The sequence below is a fragment of the Eriocheir sinensis genome, chromosome 7 (genome assembly GCF_024679095.1).
Source record: "Eriocheir sinensis breed Jianghai 21 chromosome 7, ASM2467909v1, whole genome shotgun sequence".
Taxonomy (NCBI): domain Eukaryota; kingdom Metazoa; phylum Arthropoda; class Malacostraca; order Decapoda; family Varunidae; genus Eriocheir; species Eriocheir sinensis.
In genome coordinates this window covers 25,851,887-25,879,386 of record NC_066515.1, presented here as the reverse complement: position 1 = coordinate 25,879,386, position 27,500 = coordinate 25,851,887, and the positions used below count along the sequence as shown (strand labels likewise).

At 43.0% G+C, this 27,500-nt stretch overlaps 1 protein-coding gene and 1 non-coding gene across 2 annotated transcripts in view; one reads left to right on the top strand and one right to left on the bottom strand.

Annotated features, from left to right (window-relative positions):
• LOC126995183 (doublesex- and mab-3-related transcription factor B1-like) overlaps positions 1 to 27,500 on the top strand; it is a 159,940-nt gene that overhangs the window by 67,996 nt on the left and 64,444 nt on the right. Inside the window, 1 exon segment of the mRNA XM_050854487.1 lies at positions 24,921 to 25,019. Coding sequence (XP_050710444.1) covers positions 25,004 to 25,019 — 16 coding nt within the window. The 5' untranslated portion in view covers positions 24,921 to 25,003.
• On the bottom strand, positions 5,282 to 5,355 carry Trnav-uac (transfer RNA valine (anticodon UAC)). Its single transcript has one exon. It is a non-coding gene; the product is annotated as a tRNA-Val (tRNA).

Sequence of the window (27,500 nt, the reverse complement as noted above, 5' to 3'; positions counted from 1 at the left end):
ATTTCCTTCTCCTTCTCATCTCTTTTCGTTATCCTTATACAGTCCGTTCCCCTCTTCCTCTTCTTCCATCTCCTTCTTTCCTTCTCTCTCTCGCTTAATTTTTCTACTTAATTTCGTTTCCTCGTTCCTTATTTCCTTCTCCTTCGCATCTCTTTTCGTTATCCTTATACAGTCCGTTCCCCTCCTCCTCTCTCCTCCTCTTCCTCTTCTTCCATCTCCTTCTTTCCTTCTCTCTCTCGCTTCATTTTTCTACTTAATTTCGTTTCCTCGTTCCTTATTTCCTTCTCCTTCGCATCTCTTTTCGTTATCCTTATACAGTCCGTTCCCCTCTTCCTCTCTCCTCCTCTCCCTCACACCCTCCGCCTTCCTTCTCTTCCTTTGTATTTTTTTGCAGTTCAGCACCCGGTCTTCCCTCTCTCTCTCCCTCTCCCTCTCTCTCTTACCTGTTCCTCACCTCTCTCTTTCCTTATACCTCCCGTCGCACTCATCAAAGAAAACCTAACATATACGAGTGTGTTCTTTTGGCCCCTGAGGTAATGACGGGAGCAGTCGACCAGAAACCCGCCTCATTAGTTAGGCATCAACACAACTCGTTTCCACCTTAAAAAATATCCCTCTCAGGTTATGTTCGCCGTTGAGTAACCATCGGCTCAATCAGAATTCGTGTCAGGGGAAGAGGAGCGTCATATATATATATATATATATATATATATATATATATATATATATATATATATATATATATATATATATATATATATATATATATATATGCATATTCTGGAGGCGAGCCGCGTTGTGTAAATGTGTATTGTTCGTCAGAAGAAAGGAGTTTGGTAAGGCTTTTTTTTTATTAAGGAGCGTGCTTTTGTTTTATATATATATATATATATATATATATATATATATATATATATATATATATATATATATATATATATATATATATATATATATATATTTCAATTGAATTCGTAAGAGCCTGTTTAATTCTCTCTCTCTCTCTCTCTCTCTCTCTCTCACTAACCGTCTATCCATGTACGTAGTAAGCTAACGGAAAAACTCGTACACTCATGGAATATTGAAGCGCACGAGACATTGCTTGTTTGTTCGGAGTGCAATGACTGCTGTTCTGTACCATAGGGGTTAAGTGGTTCCCTAACAACACACCCTGGGTAACCAAAGAGCTGAAGGAATTATTGAATAGTAAGAAACATACTCTTGGTGCCCACAATAGGAATACTCTAAAAGATATTCAAAGAAGATATTAAGAGAACTATTACTGTTTGTAAATACAGGTGTAAAACTAAAGAGGGAAACATTTTTAAAAAGAATGATGCTAAGTCAGCTTGGGATGGGCTGAGACAATTGATTGGTATGAGAAAGAGACCTACAAATCCTGAAGTAAACAATGTGACAGATTTATGTAAAGAGCTTGATGCATTTTACGCCCGTTGATGTTAGCTACATGGTAAAGCCACAAATTTGGCCCGTCGCTGCTACACGGTCAAGCCACAAATTTGGCCCGTCGCTGCTACACGGTAAAGCCACAAATTTGGCCCGTCGCTGCTACACGGTAAAGCCACAAATTTGGCCCGTCGCTGCTACACGGTAAAGCCACAAATTTGGCCCGTCGCTGCTACACGGTAAAGCCACAAATTTGGCCCGTCGCTGCTACACGGTAAAGCCACAAATTTGGCCCGTCGCTGCTACACGGTAAAGCCACAAATTTGGCCCGTCGCTGCTACACGGTAAAGCCACAAATTTGGCCCGTCGCTGCTACACGGTAAAGCCACAATTTTCCACTGAGCTGTTCTGTACGACTAATTTTCACCACGACAGGAATGACCACCGTATTGTTATATCACAGGATGACGTGTTTAGAAGCTTACAATCTATTAAACCTGGTAAGGCGGCTGGGACAAACAAGATCAATGGTCATATACTCGTACAGAAGCGGTGTAAATAAACCTTAACACCAATTTTATGTAAGATATTTCAAGTCATTGGAAAGTGCCTGTTCACCAGCAACATGGAAGCCAGCTGAACTAATACTGAACTAATATGCTTTTTTTTTTTACAACAAAGGAGACAGCTCAAGGGCACACACACAAAAAGAAGGAAACAATAATAAACAAAAGCCCGCTACTCGCTGCATCTAGAAAGAATCCAAAGAGGTGGCCGAAAGAGAGGTCAATTTCGCCAGCATGTTTTTTTTTTTTTCTCGGCATCTGTCAGGGTCACACAGGCGTCCATCACGTGTGTTCGGCATCTATCACAGGTTTCGGGAATTACCACATTTTTTTCGGTATCTTTCCGTGTCTCCAATTAACCCGGTAGCAGCGACGGGCCAAATTTGTGGCTTTACCGTGTAGCAGCGACGGGCCAAATTTGTGGCTTTACCGTGTAGCAGCGACAGGCCAAATTTGTGGCTTTACCATGTAGCTAACATCAACGGGCCACATTTTTTGCCATGGTAAAAAAAAAAAATAGATGATGCATAAATTGATCACAAGTGCGTTGATATATATTATGAAGTGATTTGCGAGTGCGATGATTTTTTTCTCATTAATTCGCTTAGAGGGGCCTTTAAGAAACATGATCCCCGCAGCTACCGGGTTAAACAGCGCAGACTGCAACGGACATTTTCCTTTCTTCTTGCCTCGCCCTTGACTGGCCTCGTGCAGCGAAAAAAAAAATGAATAAATAAATAAATAAAGGTCAAGCGAGCAACTTTTATAAGAATCCCATTCAGTCGCTTAATGAACTCAACCCTTGAAAATAAAGAAATAATATAATGTTCACCAGATGATGATAAGCCCATTGACTTCATGAGTCGTCATAACACTCAGCGTGAAGGAAAACCAGTCTGGCGCGCTACTGTGTGTGCGTGTGTGCGTGTGTGTGTGTGTGTGTGTGTGTGTGTGTGTGTGTGTGTGTGTGTGTCCCTTGCATGAATAAACACTATCCAAACACTTCAATGATTTTATTGCTACTCGTCTTGCAGACACACACACACACACACACACAGAGAGAGAGAGAGAGAGAGAGAGAGAGACTTTTTTTCTCACGTTCATGATGTAGATACCTTGCCAAACTATCACTAGGCTTACGAAACTACCCACAGAAATACCCACAACGTCTACGAAAGCCTTATCGTATGTGCACTCTCTCTCTCTCTCTCTCTCTCTCTCTCTCTCTCTCTCTCTCTCTCTCTCTCTCTCTCTCTCTCTCTCTCCCACACAGTGAAGATCGTGGTTATCAGGCTAGGCTCGCCGCAGGTAAGCTCACACATCATTACCATGTTAGTTGGCGCTGTGCTACACACGCGCCCCGGGCCGCCACTCCCCCCCGTCCCTTACCTACCCAAAGATTTAGATATCGTTCCTCTCCGCTACGTCCGAGGAATTCATGACCCCCTCCCTCCCCATTCCTCTCCTCACCCCCTCCCCTCTCCTTCACTCCCTCCCTCCCTCCCTGCTGGCTCATCCTTCTTATGTCCGCGTGCCTCCTGGACAGAATAATTGCCTGGTGTTTGAACAAGTGATTAATTCCGAGAGGCATTTTTTTTCTTCTATTGTGACAGATCGATGTTTTTAATGCGTGTTTATTCGCATTGATACATCAATTGTAACTATTATCAATGTTGCAGATCCTTATTATTATTGTTGTTGTTATTATTATTATTATTATTATTATTATTATTATTATTATTATTATTATTATTATTATTATTATTATTATTATTGTTGTTATTTTATCTTTTATGTTAGAAGGGGTAGTAGTAGTAGTAGTAGTAGTAGTAGTAGTCTTAGTAGAAAAAGCAGTACCAGCAGAAACAACAACTATTTTTTTCCCTTACCATTGCTATTACCGTCGCTACCCTCATCATCATCACCATCATCATCATCACAATTTATATCACTATTGCATCTCACTTCCCACGCATCTCTGACTCTCCAAACAGCTGTGAAGAGCGCGTGAGAAAATATAATTCCTGATGGAGTGACGCAAAAATAAGGAAAAAAACACGAAAAAACACACACGCTCACATAATTTCATGCTACAGTTGGCTTTGTTTGTTTGTTGGGCAATCAGCTGTGTGTCTGTCCTGTGTGTCAAGCGATGGAAAATTTCCCCGCCAATTACTGTTTTGAAAGAGCATAGGTTGGGGAGGCTAATACCAGGTGGACGAGAGAGAGAGAGAGAGAGAGAGAGAGAGAGAGAGAGAGAGAGAGAGAGAGAGAGAGAGAGAGAGAGAGAGAGAGAGAGAGAGAGAGAGAGAGAGAGAGAGAGAGAGAGAGAGAGAGAGAGAGAGAGAGAGAGAGAGAGAGAGAGAGAGAGAGAGAGAGAGAGAGAGAGAGAGAGAGAGAGAGAGAGAGAGAGAGTGAATTTTGAGTGTGAAAACAAGCTCATCGCGCTACTTAAAAGTAATGAGAAGGCAGCATTTTAAGTGATACCCCAGCCACGCAGAACTCTTCTTGCCGCGGGTTGTTGCATAGCCCAAACGCATTTTTGTAGACAGTGTGAACGACAGTGAAGACATATAACAAAGATAGAAAGAACGCATAATACTTCTGTCCAATTAGTGAAGACGTTAGGAGGAATTGTAATTACATGAAAGTTGAAAATTTTAATAGGGAAATATATGGTATGTGATAAGGAAATGGAAAGTATCTAGTTCGAAAAGATGCTTAAAGAAATTCCGTGTTCATAAAAGTTAAATGTTCTTATATATAAATTAATAGAAGGTGACAAAAAATTGGAACCCAGTTAGAAAAGATGCTAAAGGAAATTCTAAACATATTAATGGAAAAAAAATACAATGCAAGTGATAGAAAAGTGTAGTCGAGTTGGGAAAATAAAACAACAAAAAAATCGCAAATATAATAATAGTTAAATGTACTAATAGAACAATGAAACACAAGTGATAGACGATGTAGTATAGTTAGAAAAGCTGAAGAAATTTGCAAGTTATGAAGGTACAAAAAAGTTGCATGAATAGTAGAAGATTTTGCAGGCAGTTTGATAAGTAAAATTCAGTGACAGGAGTTTAAAAAGAAAAAGTATAAATGATATGAAAGTGAAAAAGGAAATTTGGAAAGTTTCGTTTAGTCGGCGCAACATCTTTGGTCATATGCCGGAGAGAGACAGAAGGGAAAGGAATTATAGAAGGGAACAGACCCCAGGAGACGGGACACAACCCTCAATTAATACCTGGTACCCATTCACTGCTGGGTGGACAGGGGCGTCAGGTATCTTAAAAGCCGCCCAAATTTTTCCACTCCGCCCGGGAATCGAACCCGGGCTCTCTCGGTTGTAAGTCGAGTGTGCTAACCACTGCACCACGAAGCTCCCTCCATCAAGTAGAAGAAAGAAACGGAAAATGCCCTTAAGTTTCTATTTGTATAATTTCCTTGTGTTAAGAAAATTGTTCCTCTGTTTATAAATTTCTTATGCTTCTCTTTCTCGGGGAACTTAAAACCTAGTCAAAGTGTTCCTGTGTTTCTCTATCTAAAATTACCTTCAATTTCAGTTTCAATACCTCATGTTAGAATAATGATATTTTTTTTTGTTCCAGTATCCAAAATTTGAATATAAACGTTAATATCCCATGTTGTAATATTACTTATTTTTTCTCTGTGTAGATGTTACTTTCACACTCCTGTTATTTTGTTTTCGTGTAGATGTTACTTTTCATACTCCTGTTTTTCTTTCGTGTAATGTTACTTTCACACTCCTGTTATTTTGTTTTCGTGTACATGTTAATTTTCACATTCTTGTTTTTCTTTCGTGTAATGTTACTTTCACACTCCTGTTATTTTGTTTTCGTGTAGATGTTAATTTTCACACTCCTGTTTTTCTTTCGTGTAATGTTACTTTCACACTCCTTTTATTTTGTTTTCGTGTAGATGTTACTTTTCATACTCCTGTTTTTCTTTCGTGTAATGTTACTTTCACACTCCTGATATTTTGTTTTCGTGTAGATGTTAATTTTCATACTCCTGTTTTTCTTTCGTGTAATGTTACTTTCACACTCCTGTTATTTTGTTTTCGTGTACATGCTAATTTTCACACTCCTGTTTTTCTTTCGTGTAATGTTACTTTCCACACTCCTGATATTAAAGCCGCACAAGCAGCCGATCATTAGCTTACTCCACGGCCTTCAACCTCCACTTCACCGCCGCTAAACAAACCATTACCACACGAACCACTGGACATACACAAGCACTGATGGATTACGTGTGTGCGAGAACATGGCACCGCGTGGATACTGAGCCGCTAAACAACAGCCTGAATGTTACGTCAAATAGCACATCAGCATATGAATTATGAACCGTTTACATAATCCACTGGAGCATGTGCTTAATCTATGCAATAAATGTTTATCCACAACGTGCATTTGTTTGTAGAAGAGAAATATGATTCTTGTTTTGGCCGCTACGAGTTATATTACTTTGCTTTTTGAAGGCGTTGTTGGTTATACAGTTTCTTGTAAGTCGCTGATTAAGGGTTGCGTTTGCCCCATGCACCCTCGCCTGCAGTTTTTTTAATAACATGAGAGGAAGAGGAGGACGAGACGAGGATGACGAGGTAGAAGTATGGGTAGAAGACATGAAAGAGAAGAGGGAGGAGGAGAAGACGGATAAGGAAGAGGAGAGGCGAGGAGGAGGAGGGGATGATGCAAGACGAGGAAGAGAAAATTGAGAAGGGTGAAGAGGGAGCGGAGGAGGAGGAGGAGGAGGAGGAGGAGGAGGAGGCGACGAAAGAAGAAATGAGGAGGAGGAGGAGACGGAAAAAGAACGTGAGCAAGTGTAAGATAGCAACAACAAAACGAGGAGGAGGGGATGACGCAAGACGAGGAAGGGAGGAATGAGAAGGGGGTAGAGGAAGCGGAGGATGAGGAGGAGGAGGAGGTGTGGGAGGAAGAAATGAGGGGGAGGAGGAGACGGAAAAAGAACATGAGCAAGTATAACATAGCAACAACAAAACAAGCAACAGGAGGAGGAAAGAGAAGCAAGCAAGCAAGCAAAGACAAAAACAAGGAAACAGAAGAAGAAAAGAAGATGCTACCAACCACTTAGGAGAAAAAACAAGACACGCACACAACGCCAAAGAATAACACACACTTTTCCCACATTCGCATACCAACCCTTCACTGTGATTGTTTGCCCAGTGATCCTAAACCCTGAATTTGGAGTGATTTGCGCCGTTACAATGAGGCATCACGTGGCCATTTACCAGCGTGGAGGCCAGCAAAGGCTACACCCCGAGAGGCAGAAGGGGCGCGTGAGCAGACCTGTTTTTATATAATACTTGGCCCTCACTCATCGCCTCTCGCCAACCCGCCACTCAAGGGTAATGCAGACACTCGTTTATTCCCATTTTACGGCCGTGGCAGCTTAACTCCGACACGGTGGTGAGGTTTGAATGAGACTGGGTCGGAGTAACTTCATTCAGTCGCCCTTACGCTTCCTTCCTCTCTCCCTCCCTCACTGACTCGTAGTAAAGACATTTCGCTGCCCAAGAATACATATTTGACAAGGCTTTCGTGGGAGTTGTGGGCATTTCCAGGGGTAGTTTTATGACCCTGGTGGTAGTGTGACCCTTCTTCTGTACCGTGAACCTAAAGAGACATTTCGCTGCCCAAGAATACATATTTGACAAGGCTTTCGTGGGAGTCATGGGCATTTCCAGGGGTAGTTTTATGACCCTGGTGGTAGTGTGACCCTTCTTCTGTACCATGAACCTAAAGAAACATTTCGCTGCCCAAGAATACATATTTGACAAGGCTTTCGTGGGAGTTGTGGGCATTTCCAGGGGTAGTTTTATGACCCTGGTGGTAGTGTGACCCTTCTTCTGTACCGTGAACCTAAAGAAACACTCATTAAAACCTGACTGACCCCCTCTTTGACCTTTAGAAATAGGTGATGTGCCCAAGAATACATATTTGACAAGGCTTTCCTAGGAGTCGTGGGCATTTCCAGGGTAGTTTTATGACCCTGGTGGTAGTGTGACCCTTCTTCTGTACCGTGCACCTAAAGAAACACTCATTAAAACCTGACTGACCCCTTCTTTGACCTTTAGAAATAGGTGATGTGCCCAAGAATACATATTTGACAAGGCTTTCCTAGGAGTCGTGGGCATTTCCAGGGGTAGTTTTATGACCCTGGTGGTAGTGTGACCCTTCTTCTGTACCGTGCACCTAAAGAAACACTCATTAAAACCTGACTGACCCCCTCTTTGACCTTTAGAAATAGGTGATGTGAAAAGCCAGCATGTCATAATACCGAGCTTACTCTTTCTCATTATTATTAGTTTATGAGATTTCGATCCACGTGACACTGACGAAAGGATGAAATACAACAATGAGAGATGGAAAGATAAAGAACAACACCGAACAACAAAAACAAGTCGAGTAGGGAAGTAAAGAGGGAGAGAAAGAGAAAACAGAGATGGAAAAGAAAGAGAAAACAGAGATGGATAAAAAACAACAACACCGGACAACAAAAAAAAGTCGAGTAGGAAAGAAAAGCGGGAGAGAAAGAGAAAACAGAGATGGATAAAAAAAAAAAAAAACAAGTCGAGTAGGGAAGAAAAGAGGGAGAGAGAGAGAGAAAACAGAGATGGATAAAAAAAATAAAAAAAACAAGTCGAACAAGGAAGAAAAGAGGGAGAGAGAGAGAGAAAACAGAGATGGATAAAAAACAACAACACCGGACAACAAAAACAAGTCGAGTAGGGAAGAAAAGAGGGAGAGAAAGAGAAAACAGAGAGGAGAGAAAATACACAGATGACTCCACTGCAAAAACTTTCAGCCGATAAACATGAACGAGCACCTGATAACAAAAGCTTCCTACCTGAATTAACCAAACACCTGTATCTCTTTTCTTTCGTCTTTTTTTTTTTTCTTTACAGTTTTGTCTGCTATTTGAACTGAGGAAATTGGCTTCAAAATGATCGACTTGGTATCTTTTCTTTTTTTAATTTTCTTGTATTATTTTCTTTGTTACGTCTTAAATTAAATCATTGCATGCCTGTCTTTTTTTTCTTTCTTTTTTCTTTTCTTTTGTTTTTCTTGCAGTCTTTCTCTTTCTTTTTTTCTCTTTCTTTTTCTTTTTAATTTTCTTGCATTATTTTCTTACATTATTTTCTTCGTTTCGTCTTAAATTAAACCATTGCATTCCGGTCGTTTTGTATTTTTCATTTTTTTATTTATTTATTTATTTATTTATTTAATTTTTTTTTTTTGCAGTCTCTCTCTTTCATACAGTCTCAAACCTTCGCATGTCCGTTTGTGTCGTGTTAAAAGGCTGACTGGTTGCATGCTTGCCAGTCTGAAGTGAACTGTTATCGCATCTTCATTTTTTCATTTATTCAGTCTTGCTTTCAGTCTCAAACCTTCGCATGTCCGTTTGTGTCGTGTTAAAAGGCTGACTGATAACATGCTTGCCAGTCTGAAGTGAACTGTTATCGCATCTTCATTTCAATTATTCCAAGTCTTGCTTTCTTGCAGTCTTTCTCTCTCGTACAGTCTCAAACCTTCGCATGTCCGTTTGTGTCGTGTTAAAAGGCTGACTGATAACATGCTTGCCAGTCTGAAGTGAACTGTTATCGCATTTTCTTTTCAATTCCGAGTCTTGCTTCCGAGTCTTGCATGTTCTCTGGCTTGGTGTGGAAGCGCTGAAAAGTCGTGCATGGCGCTTCCCCTCAAGATACGTTAAGCCTTTGCATGTCTGCCTGTGCTGTAATGAAAGACTCTACTCGCTGATTACATGCCCACTTGCCTTTGGTTCAATCGTCTATTACGTTGTATTTAAGTTTTCGTCATTTCGTGGTTTTGATATGAAGGTGGTGCGAGTTAGTGGTGTTTTCCCTGAGGTAGTGGTATGCTTTGTGTGGTGTCTGTTTTTACTGTGATACACGATACAGGATCACACACACACGCACACACACACACACACACACACACACACATACACACACACTAAAAGAACTAAATCCCTCAACACACATACTTACTCCCTAGCACACACACACACACACACACACACACATAAAACCTTCCCCCCTCCACACACGCACGCACACACAGTCAACCCCCCCCCCTCCCCCTCCCCCCCAACACACACTGAAAAAAAAAATCCCTCAACACACATACTTACTCCCTAGCACACACACACACACACACACACACACACACACACACACACACACACACACACACAACCTTCCCCTCTCTACACACGCACACACAGTCACCCCCCTCCCTCCCCCACACACACACAGTAAGGCGTCGAAAATGGACACACACGAAACGAAGAGAACAAGATCACAGGATTCGCTGGAGTACGACGATCACGCAGCGCTGAAACACCCAATCCCTTTTATTAAGACCCACACTTCCCACGCATCTTAGGGCGCCTTCAACTTATATCCGTAGTCTTAAAAGCTGAGTGTGGCGGAGCGTTCAGCGGAAAAGCCAAGCCGGGCGGAAGGACAAGAGGGCATTCGCTGCTAATCTCATGGACATCGTCACTGGGAGAGGTTTTGTTGTGTGTGTCTTTCGGGAGATCAAAGGTGAACCGAGAACAGGAAGTGGGCGAGGAAGGTGCGGTTAGGGAGTATGAAGAGGAGGTTAGGGAGTATGAAGAGGAGGTTAGGGAGTATGGAGAGGAGGTTAGGGAGTATGGAGAGGAGGTTAGGGAGTATGGAAAGGATAAAAGGGATGAAAATAAGGCAAGGAAATAAGGAAAGGGGATGAAGGAAGGAGAATGAGGAAAGGAAAGGAAAGAAAGAAGATACGGAACGGAGGTGAAGAAATGGGACAAGGAAAGGGAGTAAGGAAAGAAGGAAAGGAGAGAAAGAAAGGGAATAGGGAAAGTGGAATATGGAACGTAGAATAAGGGAAGGGGATAAGGAAAGGGAAAAAGAATGAGAAAAAGAAAGGGAAATAGGAAAACAGGAAAAGGAGAGGGAATAATGAAAGGAGAGAAGGAGAGAATAAGGAAAGGGAAATAGGAAAACAGGAAAAGGAGAGGGAATATGGAAAAGGAATAAGGAAAGGAGAGAAGGAAAGAGAATAAGTAAAGGGAAATAAATAATGCAGAATAAGGAAAGGGATAAAGAATGAGGGAAAAGAAAGGGAAATAGGAAAACAGGAAAAGGAGAGGGAATATGGAAAAGAGGATAAGGGGAAGCAAGAACAGGAATTAGCTTAGACATTTCAGGCTGTTTAATGTAAGGTAGATTTAGATAGTTAGTAATATTCTATCCTTACGAGTTTCCTGTCCCACTAGAAGCAACACATTTTCCATTTCCAGTACCGTGAGCCCAGACTTGTGGATTTTTTAAGAATGTACAGTCGGGGGAAAGGGAAGCAGTTGTCTAAGTGTGGAGTTGTATAGTTTGGTGCTCCTACAAAGTCCTTTCCTCGTATGGCTTCTACACACCATCCTATAAGTCCAGGTTCTTCAAAGTATACGGGTCATGCTATAGACTTCTACTCTTTGGGGAAATGGATGACGGATATACAGCAGACGGCGGGAGACACAACAAAGTCCTTTCCTCGTATGACTTCTTCACAGCATCCTATAAGTCAAGGTTCTTCAAAGTATAAGGGTCGTGCCATAGACGTCTACTCTTTGCGGAAATGGATGACCGATACGCAGCAGACGGCGGGAAACACAACAAAGTCTCGTGTCATAGACGTCTACTCTTTGGGGAAATGGATGACCGATACGCAGCAGACGGCGGGAAACACTGTAGCCGGGATTCTTAGGTTGGTATTGTTAGACATTTTCGCTTCTCACATCAGCTCTTTCTAAAGGTCAAAGAGCGGGTCAGTCGGGTTCTAATGAGCGTCTCTTCAGGTTCATGTTACAGAAGAAGGGTCAAACTACCACCAGGGTCATACAATTACTCTTGGAAATGCCCACAACTCCTACACAGCCCTTTGTATACATCCAGAGAATGGACCGTGTTGGCTATACAGGCAGCGCCACATGTGGCCACTCAACTCCAAGCTGTACTTTCCATAGAGTTCAAGTCATAGACTAGAGTGCGCCTGAGGCTGTCTCCGAGATACACGGCCATGGTGCCGCCATCGTACCAAGCCGATGATGATTGCACACACTTCACTCCTACTCGATTTCAGTTTTCCACCATGTTAAATAGTAGTGTCAGGAAATCGGGTAGAAGTAAACTGTGTGCAGTCGTTGGCTCGGAGCGGTGGCGGCACCAAGGCCTTGTATCCTGGAGGCAGCCTCAGACGCACTCTAGTACAGAACTTGAATTCTATGGAAAGTACTGCTTTGACAGTTCACCGACTGGCCACGTGTGGCGCTGCCTGTATAGGCAATACGGTCCATTACAACCCGGACGTGGGGGCGGAGGAGGACATGTAACTTGGCTGTGTTGAGAAAAGCTTGGGCTGTGATATGCTTAAGAATATGTCCAACAGCCCTTTTGTATACATCCAGAGAATTACAACCCGGACGTGGGGGTGGAGGAGGACATGTAACTTGGCTGTGTTGGGAATATGCTTGCAATCAGAACGTGGGGGGTAGAGGAGGAGCATTTAACATATGGCTGTGTTAAGAAAAGCTTGCATAGAATTTGAATAAAGTTATCAAAGGGACACCGCTCACCCAAAGCCTGACTGTCCCACAAGCCGACCACTCCGCCTGACGCCTTATACGAAGCTGTCCCTTGCCTCACCGCCCACCACCCTGCCGCATATCAAAGGCTCTCCGCCCACACCCTGTCCGCTGCCAAAAGTTGTTCCTGTCCCTCCCTGTCAATAGTTAGCTTGGAGTCCCTTCCCCCGCCACCCACCTTGTCGGGTATCAAAGGCTTCCTGCCACCGCCCTGTCGCACATAAAGTAGGATTAGCGAGCAAACACACACACACACACACACACACACACACGTAGACACCTGCAGCTGATGTGTTTCGGAGATATAAGATGTTTTTTTCTTCCCCCAAATTATTCAGCACAGGCGCTTCATTTTAACGGAGAGGTTTGACAAGAGAAGAAAACTAAATCTCTCATTAGGCGCAGCGGCTGAAAACAATGAAAGAGGCCAATAATTTTAACACCTTCGGCCTTTTATTATTACGATTATCTTCCGAGGTCACTTATATCTAATAGCAAGAACCACCACCACCACCACCAACAACAACAACAACAACAACAACAGTTAACACCTCATCACTTTGAACAAGACCATCAACACCATCATCACCACAAGCACACAAACCCTTCATCACCTTCTCATCACCCATACAGTCATCACCACCACCACTACTACTATCATCACTACCACCATCACCACCAACACCACAAAAATCATCACTACAAGCACACAAAAACACCCTTCACCCTCTTATTAACCCCCCCACCACCACCACCATCACCACCACCACCCAGCCGCTGATCCGTCGCAGGGCCAGGCTTCGTCAGCATCTATGTGGTCAAGGGTCCGCGGAGTCAGCATCTTTGTAAAGGCACACACAAAGAGAGGCCGAGACAAGCTAAGAGTGAATGCCGACTTACTAACACCAGTATAGCCAATGCCCGGACAGCCAGTACTTGTTGCCTGTCTCTCCCTCCCTCGCTCCCCTCACCTAATATATTGCCAGAATCCGATGTCACTTAGCAGCTCCAAAATGTACTCTCCATATATTGTCTGTGTGTTTATGAGGCACACACACACACACACACACACACACACACACACACACACTATCTTTCTAAACACACTGTCCACTTCCTGCCCTTCCATTCCTTCCCCTTCCTTCTTCTCTTTCCCTTCCCTTATTATTTAACTCTTTCCTACAGATTTTTCCAGTTTTTTTTATTTCCGTTTCCTCTCATTTTTTTTTCCTTCACCGCCTCCACCTTAACATCTTCCCTCCTTTTCCCTCCATCCTCCAACTCTTCCTTTTCTTCCCTCCTTCCCTTCCTCCTCCGTACCTAACTTCCCTCTTCTCTCATTGGCGTTTACATCCATTTTCTTCTATTCCTTATCTTTCCTTCTCTTTCTTTTCTCCTTCCTTCCTTTGCCTTTCTACTCTCCACTTTTCTTCCTTTGTTTCTTCTTTCTCTCTTCCACTTCTTTCCTCCCTACACACACACACACACACACACACACACACCTATCAGCTCGTCCACATCTGTAATCGAGCAGGTGGAGAATCATCACTAAAGAGCAGGTATATAAACCATTAAGCAGGTGTTATGAGGTGAGAGAAATGACGTAGAAGGAGGAGAGGAGGGAGGAGAGAGAGGGGAGAGGGAAGGAGGAAAGATGAAAAGAGAGAGACCGAAGGGGAGGAAGGAGTATAGTAAAGGAGGCAGGGGGGAGGAAGGGAAGGCGAGGAGGGGAGATCGGGAGGGGAAGGAAGGGTTTAGGAGAGAGAGGAAAGCGGTGGAAGGATTGAGAAGGAAGGGAGGGTAAGGAGGAACAGGAGTGGCAGAGAGAAAGGAGGAAGGGTTAAAACAAAGAGGGGAAGGGAGGAAGGTGGGAAGGAAAGGGGAAAGGGTTCGTTCTATACCCTTGATTAAAAAAAAAAAAGGGTGTGTGGAAAAGAAGGCAGGGGAAGAAAGGAGGGAAAGAAGGAGATGAGGGGAACGCAGTAAAGGGTTAAAACAGGGAAGGGAAGGGAGGAAGGTGGGAAGGAAAGGGGAAAGTGTTCGTACTGTACCCTTGATTAAAAAAAAAAAAAAAAGGGTGTGTGGAAAAGAAGGCAGGGGAAGGAAAGAGTGAAAGAAGGAGATGAGGGGAACGAAGTAAAGGGTTAAAACAGGGAAGGGAAGGAAAGGGGAAAGTGTTCGTTCTATACCCCTGATTAAAAAAAAAAGAGAGAAAGTGGTGTGGAAAAGAAGGCAGGGGAAGGAAAGAGGGAAAGAAGGAGATGAGGGGAACGCAGTAAAGGGAAAGAAGAAGCTGCTCCCCACTCTCCCCCTTCCTCTCCCTCCCTTCCCCTCACCTTTCACCTTCGTTTCCCAAATCCTGCAGTTCAAAAACAACATCCAGGTGGGAAGGACAGGAGGGAGGGAAAGATCAAGAGGAGTCAGGCGATGTGTGACCTTAAGAACGGACAGACCTTTTAAGCACCACGCCCACCGCCTTCGCCTTCGTCAGATGGATTTTTTATTTATCTTTAAACAGCAAAAGTGATAAGCTGTAATGCCGGGAGGTTTGGTTAAGTATGGAGTGTACACAGAATTACAAAAGTAGGTATAAGTATTGTAAGTCTTAAACGCTTTCGAGAGGGAAGTATCACAACACCTTCCTTTTTCTTACGTCTTAAACGCTTTCGAGAGGGAAGTATCACAACACCTTCCTTTTTCTTACGTCTTAAACGCTTTCGAGAGGGAAGTATCAAAACGCCTTCCTTTTTCTCACGTCTTAAACGCTTTCGAGAGGGAAGTATCAAAACGCCTTCCTTTTTCTTATGTCTTAAACGCTTTCGAGAGGGAAGTATCAAAACGCCTTCCTTTTTCTCACGTCTTAAACGCTTTCGAGAGGGAAGTATCAAAACGCCTTCCTTTTTCTCACGTCTTAAACGCTTTCGAGAGGGTATCAAAACGCCTTCTTTTTCTCACGTCTTAAACGCTTTCGAGGGAAGTATCAAAACGCCTTCCTTTTTCTCACGTCTTAAACGCTTTCGAGAGGGAAGTATCAAAACGCCTTCCTTTTTCTTATGTCTTAAACGCTTTCGAGAGGGAAGTATCACAACACCTTCCTTTTTCTTACGTCTTAAACGCTTTCGAGAGGGAAGTATCACAACACCTTCCTTTTTCTTACGTCTTAAACGCTTTCGAGAGGGAAGTATCACAACACCTTCCTTTTTCTTTCGTCTTAAACGCTTTCGAGAGGCAAGTATCACAACACCTTCCTTTTTCTTAGGTCTTAAACGCTTTCGAGAGGGAAGTATCACAACACCTTCCTTTTTCTTACCTCTTAAACGCTTTCGAGAGGGAAGTATCACAACACCTTCCTTTTTCTCACGTCTTAAACGCTTTCGAGAGGCAAGTATCACAACACCTTCCTTTTTCTCACGTCTTAAACGCTTTCGAGAGGGAAGTATCACAACACCTTCCTTTTTCTTACGTCTTAAACGCTTTCGAGGGAAGTATCACAACACCTTCCTTTTCTTACGTCTTAAACGCTTTCGAGAGGCAAGTATCACAACACCTTCCTTTTTCTTACGTCTTAAACGCTTTCGAGAGGGAAGTATCACAACACCTTCCTTTTTCTTACGTCTTAAACGCTTTCGAGAGGGAAGTATCACAACACCTTCCTTTTTCTTACGTCTTAAACGCTTTCGAGAGGCAAGTATCACAACACCTTCCTTTTTCTTATGTCTTAAACGCTTTCGAGAGGGAAGTATCACAACACCTTCCTTTTTCTTTCGTCTTAAACGCTTTCGAGAGGCAAGTATCACAACACCTTCCTTTTTCTCACGTCTTAAACGCTTTCGAGAGGGAAGTATCACAACACCTTCCTTTTTCTTACGTCTTAAACGCTTTCGAGAGGGAAGTATCACAACACCTTCCTTTTTCTTACGTCTTAAACGCTTTCGAGAGGGAAGTATCACAACACCTTCCTTTTTCTCACGTCTTAAACGCTTTCGAGAGGCAAGTATCACAACACCTTCCTTTTTCTTACGTCTTAAACGCTTTCGAGAGGGAAGTATCACAACACCTTCCTTTTTCTTACGTCTTAAACGCTTTCGAGAGGGAAGTATCACAACACCTTCCTTTTTCTTAGGTCTTAAACGCTTTCGAGAGGGAAGTATCACAACACCTTCCTTTTTCTTATGTTTAACGCTTACGAGAGGGAAGGATCACAACACCTTCCTTTTTCTTATGTTTAACGCTTACGAGAGGGAAGTATCACAACACCTTCCTTTTTCTTATGTTTAACGCTTACGAGAGGGAAGTATCACAACACCTTCCTTTTTCTTATGTTTAACGCTTACGAGAGGGAAGTATCACAACACCTTCCTTTTTCTTATGTTTAACGCTTACGAGAGGGAAGGATCACAACACCTTCCTTTTTCTTATGTTTAACGCTTTCGAGAGGGAAGTATCACAACACCTTCCTTTTTCTCACGTCTTAAACGCTTTCGAGAGGCAAGTATCACAACACCTTCCTTTTTCTTACGTCTTAAACGCTTTCGAGAGGCAAGTATCACAACACCTTCCTTTTTCTTATGTCTTAAACGCTTTCGAGAGGGAAGTATCACAACACCTTCCTTTTTCTTACGTCTTAAACGCTTTCGAGAGGCAAGTATCACAACACCTTCCTTTTTCTTACGTCTTAAACGCTTTCGAGAGGCAAGTATCACAACACCTTCCTTTTTCTCACGTCTTAAACGCTTTCGAGAGGGAAGTATCACAACGCCTTCCTTTTTCTTTCGTCTTAAACGCTTTCGAGAGGCAAGTATCAAAACGCCTCATCAACCAAAAACTTATAACATTTTTCGAATCCCTGTGTCGTCTTTAGTTGTGAAAGGAGCAAGTTTGAGGCATTTTTCTAGTTGACTTTGCCCTTAGCTTTGTTATGCGAGGAGGTTAGGTTGAGAATGGAATGTACACAGCATCACAAAAGTAGGCATAAGTATTGTAAGTGATTGTGTCTCCCTCCGTCCGTTAGATTTCCGCATTTTTACCTGTCGAGAGGATGAATCAAAACATTGGTAAACTCTTGCATTAGGGAGTTGGATAGCACAGGAATAAGCTTAATTAAACAGAAAAGCACACAAATGAAGGTTCCAAATTTTACCAGTGGGGAGAATGAATCAAAACATTGTTAAACTCTTGCATTAGGGAGTTGGATAGCACAGGAATAAGCTTAATTAAACAGAAAAGCATACAACTGAAGGTTCCAAATTTTACCAGTGGAGGATGAATCAAAATATTGGTAACTCTTGCATTAGGGAGTTGGATAGCACAGGAATAAGCTTAATTAAACAGAAAAGCACACAACTGAAGGTTCCAAATTTTACCAGTGGAGGATGAATCAAAATATTGGTAACTCTTGCATTAGGGAGTTGGATAGCACAGGAATAAGCTTAAACAGAAAAGCCCATAACTGAAGGTTCCAATTTTTACCTGTCGAGAGGATGAATCAAAACATTGGTAAACTCTTGCATTAGGGAGTTGGATAGCACAGGAATAAGCTTAATTAAACAGAAAAGCACACAAATGAAGGTTCCAAATTTTACCAGTGGAGGATGAATCAAAATATTGGTAACTCTTGCATTAGGGAGTTGGATAGCACAGGAATAAGCTTAAACAGAAAAGCCCATAACTGAAGGTTCCAATTTTTACCTGTCGAGAGGATGAATCAAAACATTGGCAAACTCTTGCATTAGGGAGTTGGATAGCACAGGAATAAGCTTAATTAAACAGAAAAGCACACAAATGAAGGTTCCAAATTTTACCAATGGAGAGGATGAATCAAAATATTGGTAACTCTTGCATTAGGGAGTTGGATAGCACAGGAATAAGCTTAAACAGAAAAGCCCATAACTGAAGGTTCCAATTTTTACCTGTCGAGAGGATGAATCAAAACATTGGTAAACTCTTGCATTAGGGAGTTGGGTAGCACAGGAATAAGCTTAATTAAACAGAAAAGCACACAACTGAAGGTTCCAAATTTTACCAGTGGGGAGAATGAATCAAAATATTGGTAAACTCTTGCATTAGGGAGTTGGATAGCACAGGAATAAGCTTAATTAAACAGAAAAGCACACAAATGAAGGTTCCAAATTTTACCAGTGGGGAGAATGAATCAAAACATTGTTAAACTCTTGCATTAGGGAGTTGGAGAGCACAGGAATAAGCTTAATTAAACAGAAAAGCACACAACTGAAGGTTCCAAATTTTACCAGTGGAGAGGATGAATCAAAACATTGGTAAACTCTTGCATTAGGGAGTTGGATAGCACAGGAATAAGCTTAATTAAACAGAAAAGCACACAAATGAAGGTTCCAAATTTTACCAGTGGAGAGGATGAATCAAAACATTGGTAACTCTTGCATTAGGGAGTTGGATAGCACAGGAATAAGCTTAAACAGAAAAGCCCATAACTGAAGGTTCCAAATTTTACCAGTCGAGAGGATGAATCAAAACATTGGTAACTCCTGCATTAGGGAGTTGGATAGCACAGGAATAAGCTTAATTAAACAGAAAAGCCCATAACTGAAGGTTCCAAATTTTACCAGTGGGGAGAATGAATCAAAATATTGGTAAACTCTTGCATTAGGGAGTTGGATAGCACAGGAATGAGCTTATACAGAGAGCTATGTGCGGTAAGGTGAGTAAGGGATGAACAGAGGCAAGCAGTTAACAAGTTCAAAGGATGCAACATAAGATGAAGCATGTCAGCGTTAAATTTACTCCGAAAACTAGTAAAAAAAATAATTGTTGCATGTGAGGCTAAAACAGGCGAATATAGCAAGGGAAAAATCCAACCTGACACAAAACTCTGGCTGGCTCTGCACAGGAAATGACTTACATCACTCGAGGCATTGGTGAGCCGAGGCAGGGCGAGATAAGCCGCAGGAGGGTCCAGTAATTGGCGGGTTCATGTAGCACAAGGGTTTTCGAGGTACGGGTCACGCCCCAGCACAGGGCCGCGGGAACACACTCACTTAATCGACTCTTCTCCACACTAGATAGCGAGTGACCAGACGGCGTGGCACACAGGTTATAGGACCGTCGAGACTCTCTTCACCCGTCCGCTGCGATTGGCACGGATTTGGCCTTCACTGGTAGCCTGGTAACATATAGTCCCAGGTCTTTCTCTGTCTCTGTGGTGGGTATTGAGTGTTTCCCATGTGGTATCCCATGCTGGATATCCCTTCACTGGTAGCCTGGTAACATATAGTCCCAGGTCTTTCTCTGCCTCTGTGGTGGGTATTGAGTGTTTCCCATGTGGTATCGGTATGCTGGATATCCCTTCACTGGTAGCCTGGTAACATATAGTCCCAGGTCTTTCTCTGCCTCTGTGGTGGGTATTGAGTGTTTCCCATGTGGTACTGGTATGCTGGATATCCCCTCCCAAGGTACATGACTTTACATTTTCTTTCATTGAATTGTATCAGCCACTTTTTGTTCCATTCCTGTAACTTGGTGATGTCTTCTTATAGGAAATCCGCAGCCAAGGTGTTAAACGGTCCGTGAAGGAAATGCTTCAAGATAAAAACTGGGCGGCAAAGAAAACACAATGTAGCACAGAAAGTTTGGCTTTGTGTGTATATATAACAAACTTCATATTCCCCTGAGACGGATGCTGTGAATTCTCGAAAAATGCGAGCACTTGAAGTATATATAAAAAAAAATATTATACCTCGAGAGAGCAAGCTCGTGATGTTATGTTTATACTGTAATGTTATAAGCTGAGACACTTGCCTTTGTATATGTAATAGTCGTCAGTCTGCCTCCAGAGAACAAGGTCGTGTAGTTGTATGTGCAGTTTAACCCATTGACTACGGATTTCCTACAGTCAGACCTCACCAAGCTACGAAAATGGAACAAAAAGTGTCTGCTACAATTCAATGAAGAGGAATGTAACCTTGGGAGGGGATATCCAGCACACCAATACCACATGGGAAACACTCCACTATCCACCACAGAGGCAGAGAAAGACATGGGAGTGTATGTTACCAGGCTACCAGTGAAGGGATATCCAGCACACCAATACCACATGGGAAACACTCCACTATCCACCACAGAGGCAGAGAAAGACATGGGAGTGTATGTTACCAGGCTACCAGTGAAGGGATATCCAGCACACCAATACCACATGGGAAACACTCCACTATCCACCACAGAGGCAGAGAAAGACATGGGAGTATAGTTACCAGGCTACCAGTGAAGGGATATCCAGCACACCAATACCACATGGGAAACACTCCACTATCCACCACAGAGGCAGAGAAAGACATGGGAGTGTATGTTACCAGGTTACCAGTGAAGGGATATCCAGCACACCAATACCACATGGGAAACACTCCACTATCCACCACAGAGGCAGAGAAAGACATGGGAGTGTATGTTACCAGGCTACCAGTGAAAGCCAAATCCATGCCAATCGCAGCGGACGGGTTAATGCTTCAAGATGACATAAATTGCAGTATATATCACATGTAAGAGCGGTCAGTATACCTCCAGGGAACAAGCTCGTGACGTTATATATGTATACGATTATGTTTTGAACAGATATTACTCATCATATCACATTTATAAGCGGTTAATATGCCTAAAGATAATAAACTACTCTCATAATACGTTTAAATCGAGCTTTAAGAAGGAGAACGCTTACAGAATCACGTGGAAGGGTGTTTGTTTTGCCTTGAGTGGGGAGCCTCGTGATGTAACCTGTATTTTGATCTTATAAATGAGAATGCTTCCAATGTCACGTTATGAGGTCCTTTATCAGCAGACTCGCGTAATAATTTGTAAGTATGTTGAGTTGGTGTGACGTGTACCTCGAAGACAGCTGTCGTGAGAATCCCCAAGATGTTTCAGTTCACTGGGTCAGTTTCACAGTTCCCCATGACGGGTTAGTAAGCTCCCAAACCAATACCAGAGCCTTCGAAATTTCATTGTATAGTGTCTGGTGTTTATATTTAAGCTCACAAATTTGACGAAACTATACAGGAAAAGTCTTGTGTATTTAGTGTGGCATTGAAGACCTCACCATTTTGGATTGTATGGAATTCTATAGTTTGGTTCGGGCTGTTACGAAGACACTGTGTTGGACTGTGAAATCGGCTCATAATCTGATACGCGTTCAGCCACTTCGTGTTAAGTGGCTCAAACTTGATTACTACTGTTCAAAATGATGGCACTGGTGTGATGCGGAACGTCAGCCTTCACTATAGACGATGTGTCGTGCAAACCGCGTATGGTGTGAAGACCGGCCGACTCCTCCACGCAATATACTTATAAATATAGCCATGAAGTGTTTAGATAATTTTTCAGACATTCTTGCATTTATTTCCACTGAGGTGATGCGGAACGTTAGCCTTCACTTGTCGTGCAAACCCTGAATAGAGTGGAAATCGGCGAGGCAGCAAAGGACCAGGCGAAAAAGAGAGTATGTTTGAAGAGTTAAAAGTCAGCTCGATATATTTATTTCCTTGCGTATATAATTGTGTTAACAGTGACACTAAAAAGACGGAAGGTGAATTGATTTCCGCGTTTAATTCATCTCGTGTTTGATGAAGAGAAACGTCAACAAGTCCTTGGGGTAGACAGACCGTCGACTTGCTTCTCTGCGTGCGTGGTGCTGGAGGGGGCTCAGAGGGTCGTATTTTAAAACATTTCGTCGCCCAAGTTCACATATTTGACATGGCTTTCGTAGGAGCTGTAGGCCTTTCCAGGGGTAGTTTTATGACCCTGGTGGTAGTCTGACCCTTCTTCTGTGCCATGAACCTTAAAAAACACTCATGAAAAACAGCTTGATCCCCTCTTTGACCTTCAGAAATAGTTGATGTGAGAAGCGATGGTGTCTTGGAATACGGCCGTCTGTTTGGTGACCTATTTATCACATCCCTTTTTTTACAACAAACGAGACGGCTCAAAGGCAACAAAAAGAGTGTAAAAAAAAAAAAAGCCCGCTACTCGCCGCTCCCATAATAGATAAAAGTAAAGAGTGTCCAAAAGAGAGGTCAATGTCGAGTGGAGAGGAGTCTTGATGCACTCTTCTTCTTCACACTAAATAACGAATGACCACACACAAGCACGCGGCCTACGTTAAACGGATAATATAGACTTGCGTTGACCCGAAAACTTTAAGTACGTAAGTTATTGTAGATTTCCTTTGCAGTATATATAGGAGACACATGGTTGCGGGAGGAGTTAATGAGAAAAGCCTTTACACAGTCCAAAAGAGCAGTTTGTGTAGAGCCGACCCACCCCACTCCCACCTGCCCGCCACACACACACACACACACACACACACACACACACACACACACACACACACACACACACACACACACACTGGATGCATCATACTTCACCCAAGGCTAGGAAACAGAGGGGTGAGGCCTTTGTATAGTTAGTTAGTTATCGTTAGTTAGTTATCGTTAGTTAGTTATAGTTAGTTTGTATAGTTAGTAAGGATAGGAGAGAGAGAGAGAGAGAGAGAGAGAGAGAGAGAGAGAGAGAGAGAGAGAGAGAGAGAGAGAGAGAGAGAGAGAGAGAGAGAGAGAGAGAGAGAGAGAGAGAGAGAGAGAGAGAGAGAGAGAGAGAGGTGAGGCCTTTGTATAGTTAGCAGCTAGAAAGGTGAACAAAATTATCCCTCTAATACCCCCTCCACGTACGATGATTAGTCCAAAAAGAGCAGTTTGTGTAGAGCCTATCCATCATGTAGAGCCTATGCATCATACTTCACCCAAGGATAGGAGTGAGAAGAGTGAGACCTTTGTATAGTTAGCAGCTAGAGAGGTGAAAAAATGATCCATCTAATGTAATATACCACCTCCACGTAAGAAGATTATGTCCTGCCCAAGTCCACCTCACGTTCCTAATGAAGCCATAAAGAGAGAGGCGTGTCTGAGTCCATGCCAACCGTCGAATGCAATGGCCCGCCTCTCCCTCGCGCATGCACACCGCTGACGTTTATCGCGCTATAAGTCGCCACCAGGAAATTTGTGCCCCAATCTCGGCTAAAAGAGTGGAAGAACTTATGGCTCGACCTTGCACGCCTGACAGCATCACCGACCCCTTCCCTCCCCCCTTACACACACACACACACACACACACACACACACACAGACAGACACACACACACACACATATATAAAAAATTGAGAAAAGGAAGATACTTGAGAGACATAAAGAAATACAGCTTCCCGCAAAGAAACATAGAGGTTTGGAACAGACTAAGTGAGGATGTAGTATCGGCGAAGAGTGTGTATCTGAGTCACACAGGAAAAACTGGACAGATATGGAGACGGGACCACACGAGCGTAAGCCCAGGCCTGTAAAACAACAACTAGGTAAATACACACACACACACACACACACACACACACACACACACACACACACACACACACACACACAGACAGACAAAGGATCATACATAGCTCCGGAGGTGAATTGAAGATTCCAGCACATCATGATAGATTACATAGACGTGAAGTGTAATTCCCTTCCCTCTTAAGCGATGTCATTTCCTTCTCCTCTCCCAGACTATAAAAAAACGCAAAAGGAACCAGAAAAATAAGGATCATACATAGCTCCGGAGGTGACTTGAAGATTCTAGCACATCATGATAGATTACATAGACGTGAGGTGTAATTCCCTTCCCTCTTAAGCGATGTCATTTCCTTCTCCTCTCCCAGACTATAAAAAAAACGCAAAAGGAACCATAAAAATAAGGATCATACATAGCTCCGGAGGTGACTTGAAGATTCCAGGACTTCATGATAGATTACATAGATGTGAGGTGTAATTCCCTTCCCTCTTAAGCGATGTCATTTCCTTCTCCTCTCCCAGACTATAAAAAAACGCAAAAGGAACCAGAAAAATAAGGATCACACATAGCTACAGGGATGACTTGACCGATTCCAGGCGCGCCACGAAAGATTCCAAAGACTTGATATATTTTAACCCGTCCGCTGCGATTGGCACGGATTTTGCCTTCACCGGTAGCCTGGTAACATATACTCCCATGTCCTTCTCTGCCTCTGGGGTGGATAGTGGAGTGTTTCCCATGTGGTATTAGTATGCTGGATTTTCCCTCCCAAGGTGCATGACTTTACATTTATCTTCATTGAATTGTAGCAGCCACTTTTTGTTCCATTCCGGTAGCTTGGTGATGTCTTCTTGTAAAAAAAATCCGCAGTCAAGAGGTTAACTTATCTCTCTGTCCTCCTCTTTCAGACCACACAGCTAAACGTGACTGACAGATGAGAGGTGAGGCCTTCCCCTAACATCACCTGACCTGGCCGTCCCACCTCACACCTATGAATACAGCCGCCGGTAAGTGAAAGCTTTTGTGCGAATCTTTTACCTGGCCAAAGGGGTATCAGCGATAATTTTATGGTTTTGTGTTTAGGGTAGTGTCAGGCAGGTGTAATCCTCCTCTATCGAACAGTATAGGTAGCCAGGGGATACTCGACCAGCTAGACTCTAAACAAAGCGACAAAGCGATAAAAACAAGGATGAAAAACAGCTCAGCCTAATCGTCTCGAAACTCTATTAGCGCGGATGTTCATTAGACACATAACACAATACCTTTATGAATTTGCACCTATAATTAATTAACTTTGGGATTTAACTCTCCTCTCGAAATTGACCTCCCTTTTGGCCGCTCATTAATCTTGTCTTTGTGGGAGCAGCGATTAGAGGGCTTTTTTTTTTTTACACCGTTTTCGTTGCCCTTGAGATGTTTCTTTAGCTATAAAAAAAAAAACTCCCCGGTGATTCCCTCAAATAGATCATAAAACAGATGCCTATGCCCATGTAGGCCTATTAGAGCATTTCTAGAGGTAAGTAAAGTAGCATTCCTTCTTGCTATCTCCCTTCAAGTAAGAGACAGCACATGACACTTGCTCGCCATGAAGCAGAACTTATGGCACGCTTAGCTCTCTCTCTCTCTCTCTCTCTCTCTCTCTCTCTCTCTCTCTCTCTCTCTCTCTCTCTCTCTCTCTCTCTCTCTCTCTCTCTCTCTCTCTCTCTCTCTCTATTCAATGTTTCTTTATTTTTTTCTCATTGCGCTTGTAACCTTGTCGTAAAACCTTTTACGTTAATAGAATAAAAAATACCTGTGACGCAGCGAACGAGACGAGAAGGGAAAAAAGTACTTGAGCATTTCACGATGATATGGCACAGATCTGATGCGGGGCTACACTTTTTTAGTCAATCAGTCAGGCATTCAAGCAGTCATTCAGTCATTAGGTCAATCATTTAGTCAGTCAATATTCCAGGCAATCATTACATCAGTCAGGCAGTCCTTCAGTCATTAGGTCAATCATTTAGTTAGTCAATATTCTAGGCAATCATTACATCAGTCAAGCAGTCCTTCAGTCATTAGGTCAATCATTTAGTCAGTCAATATTGCGGTCATTCAGTCATTAGGTCAATCATTTAGTCAATCAATACTCTAGCCTGCCAGTCAATCATTAATTCAGTCAGTGAGCATGCCATTCAGTCAGTCAGTCAGTGAGTCAGTTAGCCAGTCAGCACACAATTAATCAGCCAGCTAATCAAGCATTCAGGAAGGAAGAAAGAGACGGAAGGCAGAAATAATAGAGGGATAGACAGAGGGGGGAAGGAAGAGGAAGGAAGAAAGAGAGAAAGATACAGATAGATAGCGAGAAGGAGGAAGAGATAGAAGGAAGAAAGAGACAAGAGGGAGACTGAAAGATAGATAGATCATTTAGTCAGTTAATATTCAAACCAACCAGTCAGTCAGTCAGGTAGCCGGTCAGCCACACAATTAGTCATCCAGCTAATCAAACAGTCAGGCAATTAGTCAAAAACTCACTCACTCAGGCAATCAATCACACAGGTAGCGATGGCAACAGTGATGATGATGATTATAGCAGTGCTTATGGGGATGATGTTCGCTGTGGCAATAATGACGGACGAAGCAGCGGTGGTGAGAATGACAAACGTGGTGGTGTCGGTGATTGGTGTCGTCATCGTCCCTGTGATAGTGGTGGTGGTGGTAGTGATAGTAATAGCAAGCATAGGATGGAGGAGGGGGGGGGTGAAGTGGAGTGCGCGTCGATTGGTTCAGTGTCAAGGGCAAGGGAGCGATAGCGGTGGTGTCAGTAGGGGGAAAGTTCGCTTTTTTGTTTATTTGACAGCCATGTATCTGTGTGTGTGAGAGAGAGAGAGAGAGAGAGAGAGTGACAGTGACAGACAGACAGACGGAGAGCAATAAAAAAACAAACGACGAGAGAGAGAGAGAGAGAGAGAGAGAGAGAGAGAGAGAGAGAGAGACAGACAGCATTAACAACTAAAATGAATCTGTTTATTGCCACCAAGTAACTCAACTCTTGGTCACACACACACACACACACACACACACACACACACTGAACTTCAAACATTTACCGCGCGTGCGTGCAAAGGCGAGCGAGGAAGCAAGGCCTCACACCCCGAATGCACTAGAACAACTACCCCGACAGCCATTACGTAAGGAAAAGAGGAGGAGAGGAAGGAGGAAAAAATAAATGCAGTTAAAACAAAACACTCTGCCTCATTCTTTCTCGCCTGAAGGACACTTGAAGAGGACACACACACACACACACACACACACACACACACACACACACACACCTCCCCTCTCCTCATTTCCTCTCTCTTCCCTCCTTCCTTCTTATCCTTTTGCCCTCCCTCCCACGACAGCCCACTCAAACAATTGTATTTTTACCTCTCAGTTTGTGGACTCGCATCTTGCAAAGTGTTTTCAGGAATAGCCAAGACATTATAGCACATGTGTGGCATCCTGCC